Source organism: Balaenoptera physalus (assembly GCF_965194825.1).
Source record: "Balaenoptera physalus genome assembly, chromosome: 7".
NCBI lineage: Eukaryota > Metazoa > Chordata > Mammalia > Artiodactyla > Balaenopteridae > Balaenoptera > Balaenoptera physalus.
Window position 1 is genome coordinate 49,226,969 of NC_138886.1, and position 21,765 is coordinate 49,248,733.

The 21,765-nt window shown below is 34.0% G+C and overlaps 1 protein-coding gene across 4 annotated transcripts in view; it reads right to left on the reverse strand.

The window, feature by feature from the left end:
- The window catches only part of SMC5 (structural maintenance of chromosomes 5), a 101,944-nt gene that overhangs the window by 59,203 nt on the left and 20,976 nt on the right, over positions 1-21,765 (reverse strand). For all 4 annotated transcript variants that reach the window (XR_014266083.1, XM_082470875.1, XM_082470874.1 and 1 more), the window contains exons 4-8: positions 5,609-5,771; positions 4,459-4,593; positions 2,754-2,894; positions 1,187-1,348; positions 316-387 (exon numbers count right to left, since the gene is read on the reverse strand). Coding sequence is in view for 3 of the 4 variants with exons in the window: in XM_082470875.1 (XP_082327001.1) it covers positions 316-387; positions 1,187-1,348; positions 2,754-2,894; positions 4,459-4,593; positions 5,609-5,771 (673 nt within the window). In the remaining variant the exon portion in view is untranslated. The remainder of the gene's footprint in view (positions 1-315; positions 388-1,186; positions 1,349-2,753; positions 2,895-4,458; positions 4,594-5,608; positions 5,772-21,765) is intronic.

Below are 21,765 nucleotides of genomic sequence, written 5' to 3' on the forward strand. Positions count from 1 at the left end.
ACAAACAACAGAATAAATCCCTTATAATTTAGTTTCTGCTATTAAGATAACTAAATCCAATTTTACCATCACCCTATTAAATACATATCTATTGCACCCTATAATGCATACCTATGAGTAGTTTAGAGCCATTTTCCCCATTTATCCTCTGTGCAAGTGCTATACTTCCAAAGCTTAGTTCCCCTCACAGATTAAGAAATAGAGAATGAGGAGGATCTCAGACAATTCCCAAACAAGAAGGTGTCTCATAATCTACACCTGAACACACAAGTTAGGGCAAATTAACATAACAAAAATTTCAATACAAGATCTTACATGTTTATCTTTCCTTTCTATAACATCTTGCTTTTGTTTGCATTTTTGAGATGTCTCCTTAATATCTGTTGCCTGTAAGATTGAACCAGAAGAGGGGAAGTTAGTTAAAAATTCAAGCAAGGCAATTATGTGACCCCACTCATCCAAATATTAAGTTGCTATGTAAGTTAACCCACAGTGATTTTCCATGATTTCTTTCAAACTAAATTCATAATTATCACCCAAAATACCAACAATTATTTGAAAATCTATGAAAGTTTATTCATATATATATTAAAAATAGCTGCAGCAATATGCATACATATGTTTCTGTATCTCTTCACATTTATTTCCTCATGTTATTTTATCCTAGAAACGATTATATAGAATTGCAGGGTCCATTCTCAAAACAATATCTGACTCCAAAATCTCACCTAAACGTTAAAAGCCATGATCACAAAAAATTTAAATTTACATTTTCAAAATATCGGGAAAATTCCATATGCCATTATATTATTTATTCCAAGAAACATCAGGATTTTTATATTACATTCCTCCAAATGGGTATATAGTTACAAAGCATGTATAATAAATTCACAAAAGGAGTTAAATGTTTCTAGGAATACTACTCTGATCCTCCTGTTATTAAAAACAATCACATTTCATTTTTCTCTTTTTATATCTTGGAATTTCTATAGAGTAGCAAGCTCCTATAAAGTAGCAAGTGATGATTAGGACCTTGAAAGACCTGTGGTAGTAGAATTCCTAGTAAAAGAACTTAAGGAACTAAAGTTAACAAGTAAATCTACAAAACATTTTAAAAGACCTGCAAAATATTTTTGTATTTGCTAAAATAAAATACAGGAAATCCAAAATTGAGCCAGAAAAGTACCTTCTCTTTGATTCGAGCCTCCAAATTGTGACGCTGCCTTTCAGTTTCTTCAATACGTTGTGTTATAGGAATCTGCCCTTCTTTAAGTTTTCTGACCTCATCCTTTGCTCGGTCCCGAGCTAATTTTACTTCTTCATATTCCTGACGAACATTTTCATATTCCTTGTAATGAATTCAAGAAAGAGAAGTTAATGCACTCCTAGCTTAAAGTAACACAAATACTAAAATCAAGGTACAAGCAGAAACCAAATCTATGAAAAAGACAGTTTTGAATCCCTTTGGCAGGTCTATTAATAAAAAATTTGCCCTCTGAAACAACTTCAGAAATAGTAAATACCAACATAATGATTAACTCAGTGATACTCACTGAGCACTTATCTCTATCACTAGGGCAGACTCTCTGTCTTCCATCCCTTCCTGTTATTGAAACTTACATCCTAACGGCTTCTAACACTAGGACCTCCTCTAGTCTCTCAATAAAGAAGGGATTCAAAAACATATAAAGAACCAAAAGAAACTCAGTTATGAAAAATAAAAATGAAAAAACAAAAGTAAAATGGCTCAAGAGAAAAATAAAATATAGCATCCAGGTGAAAATGATGCTTGTCACGTCACAGGAATTAATAAATATTTGCTAAAAAAATTAAGTGGAGTGCTAAGAGAGCATATAGTAAGAATGAATGGGATGAAGAAAGGTAAGAAAAGAATACAAATAAACATTACAGTAAATCAAAAAAAGGAAAAAATGAAAAAAGATTGAAATCAATCTTGAAAGAAAAGGGAGAAATCAAAAGACTTCAAAAGACAAACATAAAGCAGGTGCAAGAATAATAATAGACATAGGATAAACCTAATCAAAATGAGCTGAAGAAAGAAAAAAGTTTAAGAAAATGGAATTACGGGAAAGGATAGGGTGAAGCAGGGGTGGTGGGGTTAGGGTGGGTGGGAGAAGGTTCACAAATAAAGCCACATATTTCTCTAATCTAATAATTATTTCCATCCTAGCCTTAAAAATATTATTAAACTTTCTTATTTTGTTCCACCCACTGAAAAGTAATGTACTGAGGGAAATGAATCTTTGGCCCAAACTGGTTTTAAACAGTATACATCACAGAGTGACTAAAAACAGGAGCCTCAGTAAGCTTATGAAGCATAATGAGCAGAAGATTACAATTAATATCCTTCAACTTTGTCTGTAGCTGAAGCTGATATTAGTAGCACACTCAAAGTAAATTCTCAGTGACCTGAGGACACTCAAAGATTTAATTTTTACATATGTAAACATTTTTAGCTCATTAACATTTTATAAAACAAAACTATCTGTTGACTCAAATCTGGAAAAATTAAGGGCACAGACTTAATCAACTGTTATCTGTTATGCAATAACAACAACATAGCACACAGTTATATAATAACACAAAGAAAGAGATAAATGTTACTATGTATGATATACAAAGCAAAAATGAACAAAAGCACCTAATTTGAATACACAGTAATTAATGCCTTCTTTATAACTTTTCTGCTAATTAAAGAATCACTACTTTCACCTTTAATAACTCACACTTACCACCCATGGCCTTTTTGCTTCAAGCATCTCAATCAAATCTAAATGTCGCTTACGTTCATAAAACCTCTCCACATCTTGTTTATATCTTTCATTCCTCTGAATCATCTTCTCTAGATATTCAGTTTTCTCTTTGCATGAGGTCTAAAATAAATATTTATTTAACAATTAGTTTAACTGAAGAAAGACAAAAGGACAAAGCTTTTAATAATGAAAAATGTACAGTGCTAGCAAAATTTCACAATAAATGATTCCATAGGAGTTCTTAAGAACTGTGTGAAACTAATGTGCACACCTGAATTCTGGTCTAGGTTCTACTATTTATTAATTATGGGACTGTGAGGAAGCCCTGACACAACTCTAAGCCTGGACTCTTCTTGCCTAAAGAGAAGAGAGGTATCTGCCCCATTCACCTCAAGGGTAGAAGCAACTCAACTTACTATAGGTGAAAGCTCAACAAAAGCTCTAACATCACATACAAATGAAGAGTGGTATTATTATGATTACTATGTTATAAATACCAATGACTGAAGGACTTAGAAATGAGATAAAGGAAAGCTAAAATTCAGCCTTTATATTGTGAATTAACAAATGCCAAAAATGTACTCAGAGCTTAGTAGAATACGTTTGTTTTCTTTCAGCGTTTGGTAGGTAGTTTCAGTGAGTGTTTCAGAGGGGTGTGTTAAGATTGTTTGACGTGGGGAAAAGTAAAAGGACCGACAGAGTATATAAAGTAGGATAAAATAATTAGGACTCCTTTGGCCATTCACTCTGAATAAGTATAACAATAAAAATAGTATTAAATTATAATAAAACTCATTATCAAGTATAGGCAGTTACAGTTTAAGAGAAAGCATTTGTTTACAAGACTTCTCATTACAAAAATTTACTGAATTTATTTTAGCTGCTGAGATATGGAAAATGATTCATTAAATAAAACACCTTTTCAAATGATATGATATAAAAGAACATTTAAATTTATTTATTAAAGGTGAAAATAAAAAATCAAACACTGCAACTAAATGTACAGTTCTTTTACAAAGTCCATCCTCACACAACTGAAAAAAATATGAGAACTGGCTCAACAGAGACACTATATTAAAAGCTACATATCTGCTGTATTACCCAAAGCCTTACACAGTGCCTGGCATATAGCAGGTGTTTAGTAAATACTGAATGAATAAAAGAATAACACTGAAACTTACTGAGAGAAAAAAAATACTTTATAATACTATTATTGGTTCTTTAGAACAGGGGTCCCCAATCCCCAGTCTGTGGACCGGTAGCGGTCCGCGGCCTGTTAAGAACCAGGCCGCACAGCAGGAGGCAAGCGAGTGAAGCTTCATCTGCTGCTCCCCATCGCTCGTATTACTGCCTGAACCATCTCCCACTCCTCACCCCGTCCATAGAAAAACTGCCTTCCATGAATCCGGTCCCTGGTGCCAAAAAGGTTGGGGACTGCTGCTTTAGAAATTCAATTAATAACATATATTTGATGAAATGATAGTCAAAAATGTCAAACTTTATATAAAATCCATTCCCACTTTTTGTCACCTAACTTAATTAATGTTAGCAACAAAATCCTAGGTGAAAAAAAATCACAAATATATGAATGCACTCAATGAATCAGAACTACTATTTACTTTCCCACATTTTGAGACATAGAAATCAATGACAGACACAAAATGAGTTGTCTATTTATAAATACCTCTAGTTGTTTTTCTTTCTCCCTGAAGTTTTTGAGTTCACAGTGGTATTTGTGCATTTCTGGAGGACCAATTGACTTCTCAGTAGCTTCAAGGAGTTCAATTTTACTGAGTTTAGCAAATTCTCCAACTTTATCCTAGAGCAAAAACCTTAAATATCAGTTAATATTATCGTTTATAAATATCTTCAAAACATTTTTCACTCAGTGATACTTGTCAAGAAGAAACTCATTTAAAAGAAAAAAACCCTTTATTTTGAGATGTGAATCTTAATATAAACCCTGTCCTTCATATATCATTCTTTAAAATAATAAACTTAGGGTATAAACTGTCATCTTTTTGACAACCTTAAAAAAATTTCGATGTCAATATTTTCAGGTTGAAAGTTCTATACACATTTAACAAATAGTTTGGAAATAAAAGAAAAAATACTCCCCTGGACTGAAATGATTATCTACTACACATAATTTGGAATGGAATACTAGAAGTTAAAAAAAAAAAAACACAGAGCAATTTTAAACATCTACTTCTGTAGATAGTCTTATATCAGCTGATAAATACTTGCAAATTTTAACTTTTCTTTCACTTGGACATAGTAATCAAATCATCATTGTTTCTGAAGAAAAAAATGAACTATAATTCAGTCACTAGACTGCATTCAAAGACAAATTTAAAAGATCTGATTTTAACATATAACATGCAATATCAGGATGTTTTATTTTTACTAAACAAACTTAAAATATGAAAGGTTTTTAGAAGGCACACCTACAGATTTAAAAGTCTTAGTATATAAAATATTTTATACAAATACACTGATTAAGAAGTTGTTTATTAACAAAATTTTACGAGTCTATGAATGGGAGCACACAGCTGTTCAAGTTACTCTCTGTACTTAAAAATAATACCTTTATTTCCTTTACAATACTTTAACAGACTTATTAATTGATTATTTCCAAATTACTACAAATTAGTAAGATTATACTGTAAGAGATGAGATGCTACCTTTTACAAAGAACTGTTAGTATTAAGACCACTATGCTCATTTTAAATAGTAAACATTACAATACTCTTAAAAAGTATTTACATTCTTATATGACATAAAGAGGAAACATACACAAAATTTTCCCACCTTTACATTTAATTCTCTCATACCTGAGGTAGAAACTGGCAAAGATTGCCCACTTGAATATTTAAGGCTGCAACCTGCTCTTCTACTACTTTCTGAGTTGTAGATTTTTTGTTGATGAACCAAAAGGACTGATTTTTTGCCACATCAATCTCACGAGTGATTACAAGATTTCCAGATGTCCTGAACCTAGTTAAAAAATAAATTAAAAACCTTTATACTCAAAATACATAATTTTAGAAATAAAATTTCTAAAATTCTCTTGCATCAAAGGTTGCCACATAGGATTATTATTATAATTTTTACTCCTTTTGACATTTTGGCCCCTCCAAAGAAGGAAAGCCTGACATTTTATTAGTGATAATACGTAACTGACCACCTGCAGGTTATTACTCTTTCAACATTTGAAATTATTTAAACTTAAAATAAAATAAAAACAAATGCCAATACTAATTCCCAAACACTGCCAGAGGAGTTACTTATCCTTTAATCATTATGCTACACTCCAATCACGTGTGTTGACTACAATTTTAAATGGGTTGGTATATAAAAACATGTAACAGTTAAACCTCGAAACTCTCTCTACTTGGAAAATGTATGAATGAAAACTAACTCTTACATATGCATTTCCAGACATCAAATCAGCCTGCCCATACAGGTGGCCCATGGTTTCCTCATCTTACACTCCACCACTCTGAATTCACAGGAGACTGTACCACATGACTATAAGGAACATTAAACAACAGAAAATCTGAAAGAAGGGTATTTACTTATTTCTTGCTTTTAAAAGTACTACTGCTTCACATCTCCTATCTATTCATCCATCTTCTTCACTGGCAATCAGCAGCATGGGAAGAAGCCTGGGACCACCAGAGAGACAAGGTGCCATTGTTGGGGTGTGTGTGAGGAGAGGGGTGGGACTGCCATAGAAGTTCCTTTCTCTGCACGCGTGCTTTCAGGCGGCAGGGCACCACCTACAAGAGCTCCAGGGATGGGTGCGAGCTACCACTGCCATCTAGGACTCCACAGATGGGTATGGAGTGCTGCCGCTGCCAAGGGTCCCATGAGTGGGTGCTGGTTGCTTCCCCCACCTCCTGGAAGCGTGCACGGGCAGTGCACCTGCATAGCCCCTATCAAGGGATAACAGCCAGTACATGCTGAGGAAAGAGACGGCAAGCATCCAAACCAAAAGCAACCCTCACACCAAAAAAATATTAAATGCACACAAGCTACACAGGGACACTCCTGCATATAATTAGCCCTCCAAGACTACGGTACATAATTGTTTCTCCTAAACACACAGAGTAAGAGAGATATAAGAGGAACCATTCCCAGTGAAAAGACCGAGAGAATTCCCCTGAAGGAACAATGAAACAGACCTCTTCAGTCTAACAGACACCAAGTTCAAAAAGAAGGTAACAAAAATACTGAAGGAATTAAGAAAGGCTATCAACAGAAATGCAAATTACTGTAAAAAGGAAGTAGAAACTATAAGGAAGAGACAAGAAAAATTAGAAAATTCACTTGCCGAGACAAAAGTTGAGCTAAAGGCAATGAATAGCAGAATGAATAATGCAGAAGAAAGAGTAAGTGATCTGGAAGATAGAATAATGGAAATTACCTGATCAAAACAGCAGACAGAAAGCCAAATGGGAAAAAAAAAAAAGAAAGCAATATAAGAGACCTATGGGATAATACAAAGCATGCCAATCTACACATAACAAGGATTCCAGAAGGAGAAGAAAGAGAAAAGGGGATTGAAAATGTATTTGAAGAAACTACTGAAAACTTCTCAAACCTAAAGAAGGAAACAGATATCCAGATACAGGAAACAGAAGGTCCCAAACAAGATGAACCCAAACAGACCTACATCAAGACATATTATAATAAAAATGGCAAAAGTTAAAAATAAAGAGAAGATTCTAAAAGCAGCAAGAGAAAAGCAAAGAGTTAATTTCAAGGGAACCCCCATAAGACTATCAGCTGATTTCTCTACAGAAACACTGCAGGCCAGAAGGGAGTGGCAAAATATATTCAAAGTCTTAAAACGGAAAAATCTGCAACCTAGAATACTCTACCTAGCAAGATTATCGTTTAGAATAGAAGGAGAGATAAAGAATTTCTCAGACAAGCAAAAACTAAAAGAATAAAGCGATACTAAACCTATCCTAAAAAGAAATATTGAAAGGTCTTCTCTAAATAGAACAAAGCAAGAAGATATAGGAAGGAGGAAATCACAATTGGAAAGTAAACCACTTAAATAAGCCAATATACAGATCAAAAAGAAAAACAATAAAAGACCTATTTGTGAAAGCTACGATAAAGACAAGGAACAGCAAAAGTATAAACATGAAGATGTAAAAAAAGGACATCAAAATCATAAAATGTGGGGAAGAAGAGTAAGAAAATGTAGATTCTTTTTTTTTTTTAGACTGTGTTTGAGCCTGTATGACTATCAGTCTAAAGCAAGCAGATATAAGAAGGGGTTAACATACTTGAAAAACAGGGCAACCATAAATCAAAAACATACAATAGATTCACAAAAACCAAAAAGAAGAGAACACAAGCATAAAATAAAAGAAAGTAATCAAATCACAAAAACAAAAAAGGAAAGGAAGAAAGAAGAAACATACAATCAACTGGAAAACAAGGTTTAAAGTGGCAATAAATATATATGTATCAATAATTACCTTAAATGTCAATGGACTAAATGCTCCAAAAAAAGACACAGAGTGGCCGACTGGATGAAAAAACAAGAGCCTACAATATGCTGCCTACAAGAGATCCACCTTAGGGCAAAGGACACACACAGACTGAAAGCAAGGGGATGGAAAAAGATATTTCATGCAAACGGAAATGACAAGAAAGCGGGAGTCACAATAAGCGTATCACACAAAATAGATTTTAAAACAGAGGCCATAAAGAAAGATAAAGAAGGATACTATATAATGATAAAAAGGTCAATACAAGAAGAGGATTTTACACTCTTCAACATATATGCACCTAATATAGGAGAATACAAATACATAAAACATACTAGCAGACATAAAGGCAGAAATTGATGGGAATACAATAATAGGAGACTTTAACACCCCACTCACATCAACAAACAGATCTTCTAGACAGAAAATCAATAAGGTAACAGAGATCCTGAATGATACAACAGAACAGTTAGACTTAATTGATATTTTCAGAACATTACATCCAAAAAAAACCCAGAATACACATTCTTTTCAAGTGTGCATGGAATATTCTCTAGGACTGACCACATACTAGGGCACAAAACTAACCTCAACAAATTTAAGAGTACAGAAATTATTTCAAGGATCTTCTCCAACCACAATGGCATGAAACAAGAAATCAACCACAGGAAAAGAAATGAGAAAAAAAAATTACATGGAGACTAAATAACATGCTACTAAAAAATCAATGGGTCAATGAGGAAATCAAAAAGGAAATTAAAAATACCTGGAGACAAATGGCAATGAAAACACAACCATACAAAATCTATGAGAGGCAGCAAAAGCAGCTCTTAGAGGGAAGTTCACAGAGATACAGGCCTTCCTCAAAAAATAAGAAAAACCTCAAATAAACAACCTAACCTACCACCTAAAAGAATTAGAAAAAGAAGAATAAACAAAACCTAAAGTCAGCAGAAGGAAGGAAATAATAAAGAACAGAGAGGAAATAAATAAAATAGACATTAAAAACACAACAGAAAAAAATTAGTAAAACCAAGAGCTGGTTCTTTGAAAGGGTAAACAAAATTGACATGTCTCTGGCCAGGCTCACCAAGAAGAAAAAAGAGAGAATCCAAATAAACAAAATAAGAAATGAAAAAGGAGAAATCTCAACCGATACTGCAGAAATACAAAAAACCATAAGAGAATACTATGAATAATTATATGCCAACAAAGTTGACAACCCGTAAGAAATGGACAACTTTCTAGAAACACAGAGCCCACCAAAACTGAATCAAGAAGAAAGATAATTTGAACAGATCTATCACTAGAGGTGAAACAGAATCTGTAATTAAAAAATAAAACAAAACAAAAAAACTCCCTACAAACAAAAGTCCAGGACGAGATGGCTTCACAGGCGAATTCTACCAAACATACAAAGATCATACTTATACTGATCCTTCTAAAACTCTTTCAAAAGACTGACGAGGAGGGAACACTCTCAAAGACATTCTATGAAGCCACCATCACCCTAATACCAAAACCAGACAAAGACATCACCAAAAAAGAAAATTATAACATCTTTGATTAGTATAGATGCAAAAGTTCTCAACAAAATATTAGCAAACCAAATCCAACAATACATAAAAAAGATCATACACCATGACCAAGTGGGATTCATCTCAAGTTCACAAGGATGATTCAATATATGCAAATCAATCAATGTTAATACACCACATTAACAAAACAAAAGTCGAAAACCACATCATCATCTCAATAGATACAGAAAAAGGATTTGACGAAATTCAACATCCATTCATAATGAAAACTCTTACCAAAGTGGGTATAGAGGGCACATATCTCGATATAATAAAAGTCATTTATGACAAACCCACAGCCAATATAATACTCAGTGGTGAAAAGCGGAAAGCCTTCTCACTAAAACCTGGAAGAAGACAAGGATCACCACTCTCAACTCTTCTATTCAACCTAGTATTGCAAGTCCTAGCCACAGCACTCATAAAAGAAAAAGAAATAAAAAGTATCCAAATAGGAAGGGAAGAGGTAAAATATTTACTATATGTAGATGACATGATAGTATACATAGAAAACCCTAAGGACACCACACAAAAGCCACTAGATCTGATAAATGAATTCAGCAAAGTAGCAGAATACAAGATTAACATTCAGAAATCAGTTGCATTTCTTTATATTAACAATGAAATATTAGAAAGGGAATGTAAAAAAACAATCCCTTTAAAAATTGCACCAAAAAAAACCCTTAGGAATAAACCTGACCAAGGAGGTGAAAGACTTATATGCTGAGAACTATAAAACATTAATAAAGGAAATCAAAGAGGATTCAAAGAAATGAAAAGATATCCCATGCTCTTGGAGAGGAAGAATTAATATTGTTAAAACGGCCATCCTATCCAAAGCAATCTACAGATTTAATGCGATCCCTAGCAAGTCACCCATGACATTTTTCACATAACTAGAACAAATAATACAAAAATTTATACGGAACCATAGAAGACCCAGAATTGCTAAAGGAATCCTGAGGAAAAAAAACAAAGCAGGAGGTATAACCCTCCCAGACTTCAGACAATACTACAAAGCTACAATAATCAAAACAGTGTGGTATTGGTACAAAAACAGACATATGGATCAGTGGAATAAAATAGAGAGCCCAGAAATAAACCCACACACCTACGGTCAATCTTTGACAAAGGAGGCAAGAATATAAAATGGGAAAAAGACAATCTCTTCAGCAAGTGGTACTGGAAAAGTTGGACAGTTGCATGTAAATCAATGAAGTTAGAACACACCCTCACACTATGCACAAAAACAAACTCAAAACAGCTTAAAGACTTAAATGTAAGACATGACACCATAAAACTACTAGAAGAGAGCATAGGCAAAACATTCTCTGACATAAATCGTACAAGTGTTTTCTTAGGTCAGCCTCCCAAGGCAATAGAAATAAAAACAAAAATAAACAAATGGGACCTAATCAAACTTACAAGCTTTTGCACAACAAAGGAAACCATAAACAAAATGAAAAGACAACCCACAGAATGAGAAAATATTTGCAAACAATGTGACTGACAAGGCCTTAACTTCCAAAATATACAAACAACTCATACAGCTCAATAACAAAAAGACAAACAACCCAACTGAAAAATGGACAGGAGACCTAAATAGATATTTCTCCAAAGAAGACATACAGATGGGCCAGTAGGCACATGAAAAGATGTTCGACATCACTAATTATTAGAGTAAATGCAAACCAAAAGCACAACAAGGTACCACCTCATGCCGATCACAATGGCCATCATTAAAAAGTCTACAAATAAATGCTGGAGAGGGTGTGAAGAAAAGGGAACCCTCCTACACTGTTGGTGGGAATGTAATTTGGTACAGCCACTAAGGAAAACAGTATGGAGGCTCCTCAGAAAACTAAAAATAGAATTACCATATGATCCAGCAAGCCACTGCTGGGCATATATCTGGAGAAAACTATAATTCAAAAAGATATATGCACCCCAATGTTCAGAGCACTACCATTCACGATAGCTAAGACATGGAAACAACCTAAATGTCCATCAACAGATGAATGGATAAAGAAGATGTGGTATATATATACACAATGGAATACTACTCAGCCATAAAAAAGAACAGAATAATGTCATTTGCAGCAACATGGATGCAACTAGAGATTATCACACTAAGTAAGTCAGAAAGAGAAAGACAAATACCATATGATATCACTTATATGTGGAATCTAAAATATGGCACAAATGAACCTATCTACAAAACAGAAACAGACTCACAGTCATAGAGAACACACCTGTGGTTGCCAAGGGGGAGGAGGGGTGGGAGAAGGATTGGCTGGGAATTTGGGGATAGTAGATGCAAACTATTACATCTAGAATGGATAAACAACAAGGTCCTACTGTATAGCACAGGGAACTATATCCAATCTCCTGGGATAATCCATAATGGAAAAGAATATAAAAAAGAAGGTATATATGTGTATAACTGAGTCACTTTGCTGTACAGCAGAAATTAGCACAACATTGTAAATCAACTATACTTTAATTAAAAAAAAAAAAAAAAGAAACAAAAAGGAAAAAAGAAACCATCCCCAAAAGGCTATACTGTCACTGTGAGGGTAAACTAGAATTACTCCATTACCTCCACCACCACCATCACCCACAGCAAGGCAAACTTGCCTGTATCAAACTATGACTCGAACTGGAAATGAAGAAAAATTTTACCCTGAGAGTTACTAACCCCAAGTCACTCTCAAACAGATTTGTATCTTGAAGTTACATGACAGACGTAAGGAGGTTCAAAAACCCTCAAACTGAGAATTCTGTGTATTGAGATACTGGTTTAAAAGTATCCCATGATCTCTAACAGAAGTTAACAAAAATTCTCTCTGCAGGAATCTACCTTTATCATCAAAGAGTTTAACACAGATAAAGTTCCAAGAGAAAGGAGAAGCTCGCTGGAAACACACATGCAAGAAAACAAAGCTTCAAGAGTAAGAACTAGCAGAAATAGAAAGTAAAATCATATTGGAATCAAAGGACTCAAGTATAAATACGTTTATTATATTTTAAGAAATAAAAGATTGAAAATATAAATAAATGATATGAAAAAGAACCAAAGAGAAATGGATCTAGAATGCAACGTAGACATAAAAAGATGAAAAATATGAAAGATGTTAAGAGACATGGATGACTAAGAAAGCCTAACATCTGTCTTGTAAGAGTTCTGGAAGGAAGGGAGGCCAAGAATGGGTCAGTGGCAGTATTTGGAGAAATAACAGATAAGAATTTTCCAAACTACAGATTTAAGAAGAAATCACAGCAAAATAAATAAAAAATAAATCCACACATAAATATATGTGAAACTATAAAACACCAAAAACAATTACTAACAAAGAAACTAAGATTAGATTCACAACAGAAGACAATAGAATACTTTGCATGTGCTGAGAAAAGATCTATCAGTGTAGAATTTTATATAAAGCAAGTACATCTTTCAAGATTTAGAGCAAGATATTTACAGACAAAAACCGAGTGTTAGAAGAGCTTCATTAAAGGAAACTTTAAAGAATGTCCTCTGGCAGAAAGTGATCCCAGAGGGAAGAAAACAAATGCAAGAAAGAATGAAAAGCAAGGCAAACAGAAAATATGTGGTGTAATTCTAAACAAACATTACAGTTTAAATTAATAATAGTTATTATGTCTTGAAGAGTTTAAGAAACAAGACAGAATTAAAGTAGCATATAAATTCAGAAAAAAAGTTATAAAAAGCACTCTAAGATATTTATTCAGTAGAAGATGAAAATTTAATTAAGTCTAGACTCTATTAAAGTATTTGTTAAAAATTCTAATAACCATTAAAACAAGAGAACAATGCATAATTTCCAAAACAATAAAAAAAGAAAAATTAACCAAACAAAAAAATCCAAATGAAGGCAAGAGAGGAAACAAATACTGAAAAGTGGGCCAAATTAAAGGCACAGAATAAGGCAGTAAAAATAAGTCCAGATGTATAAGTAATTACAATAAATGAACTGTATGTATTATTTAAAAGACTATATGAAAAACACCACCCAGCTATCCTTGTTTAAATAAGATAAAAAAGATATTAAAAACTTGAAATGAATGAAAGATAACCAGGAAAATATTTAAAGAGAAAGCTGCTAAGTACATTCATTAATAGCAAATTAAACAGATTCTAAAGCAAGAAGCCTCGAAAGATGAAGAAATCAGCACATAACAATAAAGAATTCAATAATGTCCTGAAAATATATAAAGCAAAAATTGACAGAGAACAAGGGTAATTGATGAATCTACATAAAGGGATAGTGTAATACACTTTTCTCAGTAATTAAGGAATTGATCTGACAACTGCAATCAGCTAAAATACAGAAGATTTAGCAATATAACTAATAAGCTTGAACTAATGGACAAATACTGAACATTGCACATACAACAGCAGAATTCTCATTCTTTCAACCAAACAAGTAACAATTACAAAAGCTCAGTACAAGTAATAAGTCTCAACAAATTTCAAAGGATTGAGAACATAAAGACCATCTCTCTCTCTCTCTCTCTCTCTTTTACCACACTACTATCAAAGTGGAAATCAATACTAAAATATAACAGGAAAATCACTACATTAGAATCTGAAACAACTTTTAATTTATGAACTCAAAAAGAAAATGAAAAAAAAAACATTCACAACTGAAAAGCACGAAAACACAATATACCAAAATTTGGGAGATGGAACTAAAGCAATACTGAGAGGGAAATTTTTAACCTTAACTATTTATATCAGGGAAAAAACAAAAGACTGAAAATTAGTACAATAAATATCCATTTCAAGAAATTAGAACAAAAGAAACCAAAAGTTTAAAGAAAAATTAGTAAAGGTAAGAGTAAAAATTAATGAAATAGAAAGCAATGATGTAAGACAGAAATAACAATGCAAAAAGTTAATTCATTAAAAAAGACTAATAAAACTAACAAATCAATTTTTTCCAAATTATGAAAAAAACATGAATGAAAGAGGGGAATACAACTACAGAAGACACTTAGATAATATATATTATATATGAGACAACATAATACAAATTTAATAAAGTTACATAAGAAGCTATTATTCAGCCCAATAAAATTAAAAGCTAAGATGAAAAATTCTTTTAGAAAAGTATAAACTACCATGATGATTCAAGAAATAGAAAAACTAAATAATCCATTATCATTAATTAAATTAAATCAATAGTTAAAAAATTAAAAAACAAAAAAACTCGAGGCCCAGATGATTTTATCAGTAAGTTTAACCAAACCTTCAAACAACAAATATTTCACAAACAAAATACAGATGTAAAAATCCTAAATAAAACATTAGAAAAGCAAATCTAGCAATGCAAAAATTATGACTATACTGCATTTATTCTAAGAATGCAAAACTGGGTGAATATCAGGAAATTAACTGAATTGAACAATTAAAATAATATGATCAATTCAATAGATGCTGATAAAATTCATTAGCTAGTCATAATTAAAAGAACACCAAATCAGGAACAAAAAGTAAATGGTATCAAGGAACCAAGTAAGTGGTATCTTCCAAAGTCCTACAACAAATACCTCATTTCACTCCAGCCACACTAGCATTTTTCTGTTCCTCAGAAACAACAAATTTAATTCTGCCCTAGATCCTGAGCACAAACTATTCCATCTGCCTGGAGTACTCTACTCCCAGTTCTTATGGTTCTCATTTAGTTCTCAACTCATGAATATTCTCAACAGGCCTTTCCTGAACATTCAACAGAAATAAATAAAAGCACCACCTCCCCTAAACCTTGCCAAGGCCTACAATGAGCTAAATCTAATTTAAGTTCTTTGTCTTCATTTTACTCGACCTATCAGCAACACTGGACACATATCACTCCCTCCTCCTCAAGCCATTGAGCCATTCAAAGTACTGCTTTCCAGGTACTATATTCTTCTGACTCACTAGCATTCCTCCCAGTTTCCTTTCCCTATATTCAGCCTCTAAATGCTGCAGTACAACAGGGTCTAGCTCTTAGACTTCTTTGCTTTGTATCTTCTCCCTTGGAGATTTCAATCACCCTACTGCCAACTCCCCAAATGCATTATCTTTGGCCCAGACTTCTCGCCAAACGACAGGTTAAAAAATCCAATTGCCCATTCAACATTTCTACCTGAATGGCTATATAGGCATCTCAAACTTTACTCTGTATTTTACTGACCCTGAAAAGCATCGGTTTTTGTTATTGTTCTTTTCCATCTTAACATTTCTGAAACTGGGTTGCGCATTTCAAACCGTGTCATAGTTCAATTGGAAGCTGCATTTTACAAATGCTGCCATCTTAATTTGATGAAATATAATTTACTCCAAAATGAGCTTCTGATCTTACCCTAAAACATACTGATGCAGGTTTCATTACCTCAGCTAACAGAAACTCCACTCTTAAGCATGCCAGATTATCTATATATGTACATGTCCTCTTTGATGCCTCTCTTTCACACCCTATATTCGTGAGCAAATCCCAAACTATTTTAATTTCTCTTAAGGTTATTATATTCATCACTACATTGGTATCCTTGCTTTTGCCTCTGTTTTCTATTTTTCACACAGCAACCTAAATGGTCTGGTTAAAATTTAAGTTAGATTATGTCACCTCTCTGCTCAAATCCTGGTGGCTTCCCATCTTATTCAAAATAAATGCAAATTCCTTACATTGGTCCACAAGGCCTTATGAGCTGGCTCCCTCCCTGATATTTTCAGAACTTACCTTTTCCTGTTCAATGCAATCCAGTGACTCTAGGTACCACTTCAGAGTCTTAGCATTAACAGATTCCTCTACCTGAAATGCTGTTTCTCCAAATATCTCCATGCTCATCCCCTTATTCTCTTCAAGTCTTTGTTCAAATACTTTCTCAGTGAGAACTTTCCTGATCACCTTATTCAATACTGTAATTTCCACTCTAGCATTCCCTATGTTCTCTTCCTGCCTCTACTTTTCTACATAGTGCTTATCACCATCTAACATATTTTATTATCTATTTGTTTATGTCTCCTCTTCGCCTCTAACCATAAATTCCATGATGGCAGAATGCTGTATCCCCCAATGAACTAATATTTGAAAAATGATTGCATAAATGCATGTCAGAGACTATTCTATCCACCGTTGCCTTCAATGGATATGTGGTCAGTTAATGCATCCGTTCAACAGCAATGACAATTCCAACAACTAATAATGAGCCATTTTATGTCTGGTACTCTCAAAGCCACATTGACCCTAATGGAACAAGAGAGCACAACATAACCATGTTGAGTATGGGGAAAGGGAAACCTCCCCTTGTGCCAGACTTGGTAACAGAACTCTGGTTAATAGTCACTGGTTAGATTATTAGAGCAAGTAGCTACTGCACACCAAGTAGTTAACCTCTTTAGATAACTAAGAAGACAACTGGGCTTTGGTGATTCAGAGTAGAAAGTCAGGAGTGCTTAAGATCTGCAGCCATCCATAATGGACTTTTGAAACTTAAATATTAATACTTCCTCTGCATTTTATAAATATACCTGGCTTAGTATACTTTTTCAGTTTCAATATCTAAGAAACCATTGTGATCCATCAATGGTACCAAGGCTAACCCAGGAGTATCTTTGGCAACAGGCATACCTCGGAGACACTGCGGGTTTGGTTCCAGACCACCACAATAGAGTGAATACTGCAATAAAGTATGTCACACGAATTTTTCGGTTTCCTAGTACTTATAAAAGTTGTTTATACTATACTGTAGTCTACTAAGTGTGCAACAGCATTACATATAAAACAACAATGTACCTACCTTAATTAAAAATACTTTATTCCTAAAAAATGTTAACCATCATTTGACAATGCGGGGTTGCCACAAATCTTCAATTTGTAAAAAAACAAAAACAAAACACAGTATTTGCAAAGCACAATGAAATGAGGTATGCTTGTATTTTTTAAAATTGAGATATAATTCACATATCATACAATCTACCATTTTAAAGTGTACAATTTGATGGTTTTTTAAAAAATGGTGGTAAAATGTATAAAATTTACTAGTTTAACCATTTTCAGGTATACAGTTGAAAGACTGTGTGTATCAACAATGGTTTTTAAATGCATTCACAAGGTTGTGCAACCATCACCACCATCTAATTCCAGAATATTTTCATCTCCCAAAAGAGGAGCCCATACCTGTTAAACCAATCACTCCCCATTCTTTCCTCTCCTCATACCCCAGCTACCACTAATCTATTTTCTGTCTCTATGGATTTGCTTATTCTGGACATTTCATATAAATGGAATCATGCAATATGTATTCTTTTGTGTCTGGCTTCTTTCACCAAGCATTATCTTCTCAAGGTTTACCCACGTTATAGGGTCTATCAGTACTTCAATCCTTTTTACGGCTCAATAAAATGTCATTGTATGGATATATCACATTCTGTTTACCCATTTATCAGGTGATATACATCTGAGTTATTCATAATTTTCATTATTAAAATTAGGAAAAAGCTACTTTTGTGTCAATGAGCAATCAATCTCTACAATAGTGACTGGACCAAAGAATATTTGTATTTAATATCTGATAGATGCTGCCGAATAGGATATAGTGCCTATACTCCCACAAACAGTGCACAACAGGATTCACTTTCCTATACCTTCATATGACTGAATTTTATTTTAAAAATTTTCGACCCACCACCAGAGCCTCCCATCAAGCCTCTTAGATAGCCTCAACCACCAGAGGGCAGACAACAGAAGCAAGAAAAACTACAATCCTGCAGCCTGTGGACCAAAAATCACAGTTACAGAAAGATAGAGAAGATGAAAAGGCAGAGGGCTATGTACCAGATGAAGGAACAAGAAAAAGCCCCAGAAAAACAACTAAATGAAGTGGAGATAGGCAACCTCCCAGAAAAAGAATTCAGAATAATGATAGTGAAGATGATCCAGGACCTCGGAATAAGAATGGAGGCAAAGATTGAGAAGATGCAAGAAATGATTAACAAAGACCTAGAAGAATTAAAGAACAAACAAACAGAGATGACCAATACAATAACTGAAATGAAAAATACACTAGAAGGAATCAATAGCAGAATAACTGAGGCAGAAGAACGGATAAATGACCTGGAAGACAGAATGGTGGAATTCACTGCTGCGGAACAGACTAAAGAAAAAAGAATGAAAAGAAATGAAGACAGCCTAAGAGACCTCTGAGACAACATTAAACGCAACAACATTCGCATTATAGGGGTCCCAGAAGGAGAAGAGAGAGAGAAAGGACCAGAGAAAATATTTGAAGAGATTATAGTCGAAAACTTCCCTAACATGGGAAAGGAAATAGCCACCCAAGTCCAGGAAGCGCAGAGAGTCCCATACAGAATAAACCCAAGGAGAAACACGCCGAGACACATAGTAATCAAAGTGGCAAAAATTAAAGACAAAGAAAAATTATTGAAAGCAGCAAGGGAAAAACGACAAATAACATACAAGGGAACTCCCATAAGGTTAACAGCTGATTTCTCAGCAGAAACTCTGCAAGCGAGAAGGGAGTGGCATGATATACTTAAAGTGATGAAAGGGAAGAACCTACAACCAAGATTACTCTACCCGGCAAGGATCTCATTCAGATTTGATGGAGAAATCAAAAGCTTTACAAACAAGCAAAAGCTAAGAGAATTCAGCACCACCAAACCAGCTCTACAACAAATGCTAAAGGAACTTCTCTAAGTTGGAAACACAAGAGAAGAAAAGGACCTACAAAAACAAACCCAAAACAATTAAGAAAATGGTCATAGGAACATACATATCGATAATTACCTTAAACGTGAATGGATTAAATGCCCCAACCAAAAGACGTAGACTGGCTGAATCGATACAAAAACAAGACCCATATATATGCTGTCTACAAGAGACCCACTTTAGACCTAGGGACACATACAGACTGAAAGTGAGGGGATGGAAAAAGATATTCCATGCAAATGGAAATCAAAAGAAAGCTGGAGTAGCTATACTCATATCAGATAAAAGAGACTTTAAAATAAAGAATGTTACAAGAGACAAGGAAGGACACTACATAATGATCCAGGGATCAATCCAAGAAGAAGATATAACAATTATAAATATATATGCACCCAACATAGGAGCACCTCAATACATAAGGCAACTGCTAACAGCTATAAAAGAGGAAATCGACAGTAACACAATAATAGTGGGGGACTTTAACACCTCACTTACACCAATGGACACATCATCCAAAATGAAAATAAAGAAGGAAACAGAAGCTTTAAATAACACAATAGACCAGATAGATTTAATTGATATATATAGGACATTCCATCCAAAAACAGCAGATTACACGTTCTTCTCAAGTGCGCTCGGAACATTCTCCAGGATAGATCACATCTTGGGTCACAAATCAAGCCTCAGTAAATTTAAGAAAATTGAAATCATATCAAGCATCTTTTCTGACCACAACGCTATGAGATTAGAAATGAATTACAGGGAAAAAAACGTAAAAAACACAAACACATGGAGGCTAAACAATACGTTACTAAATAACCAAGAGATCACTGAAGAAATCAAAGAGGAAATCAAAAAATACCTAGAGACAAATGACAATGAAAACACGACGACCCAAAACCTATGGGATGCAGCAAAAGCGGTTCTAAGAGGGAAGTTTATAGCTATACAAGCCTACCTAAAGAAACAAGAAAAATCTCAAGTAAACAATCTAACCTTACACCTAAAGAAACTAGAGAAAGAAGAACAAACAAAACCCAAAGTTAGCAGAAGGAAATAAATCATAAAGATCAGAGCAGAAATAAATGAAATAGAAACAAAGAAAACAATAGCAAAGATCAATAAAACTAAAAGTTGGTTCTTTGAGAAGATAAACAAAATTGATAAGCCATTAGCCAGACTCATCAAGAAAAAGAGGGAGAGGACTCAAATCAATAAAATCCGAAATGAAAAAGGAGAAGTAACAACAGACACCGCAGAAATACAAAGCATCCTAAGAGACTACTACAAGCAACTTTATGCCAATAAAATGGACAACCTGGAAGAAATGGACAAATTCTTAGAAAGGTATAACCTTCCAAGACTGAATCAGGAAGAAACAGAAAATATGAACAGACCAATCACAAGTAATGAAATTGAAACTGTGATTAAAAATCTTCCAACAAACAAAAGTCCAGGACCAGATGGCTTCACAGGTGAATTCTATCAAACATTTAGAGAAGAGCTAACACCCATCCTTCTCAAACTCTTCCAAAAAATTGCAGAGGAAGGAACACTCCCAAACTCATTCTATGAGGCCACCATCACCCTGATACCAAAACCAGACAAAGACACTACAAAAAAAGAAAATTACAGACCAATATCACTGATGAATATAGACGCAAAAATCCTCAACAAAATACTAGCAAACAGAATCCAACAACACATTAAAAGGATCATACACCACAATCAAGTGGGATTTATCCCAGGGATGCAAGGATTCTTCAATATATGCAAATCAATCAATGTGATACACCATATTAACAAATTGAAGAATAAAAACCATATGATCATCTCAATAGATGCAGAAAAAGCTTTTGACAAAATTCAACACCCATTTCTGATAAAAACTCTCCAGAAAGTGGGCATAGAGGGAACCTACCTCAACATAATAAAGGCCATATATGACAAACCCACAGCAAACATCATTCTCAATGGTGAAAAACTGAAAGCATTTCCTTTAAGATCAGGAACGAGACAAGGATGTCCACTCTCACCACTATTATTCAACATAGTTCTGGAAGTCCTAGCCACGGCAATCAGAGAAGAAAAAGAAATAAAAGGAATACAAATTGGAAAAGAAGAAGTAAAACTGTCACTGTTTGCGGATGACATGATACTATACATAGAG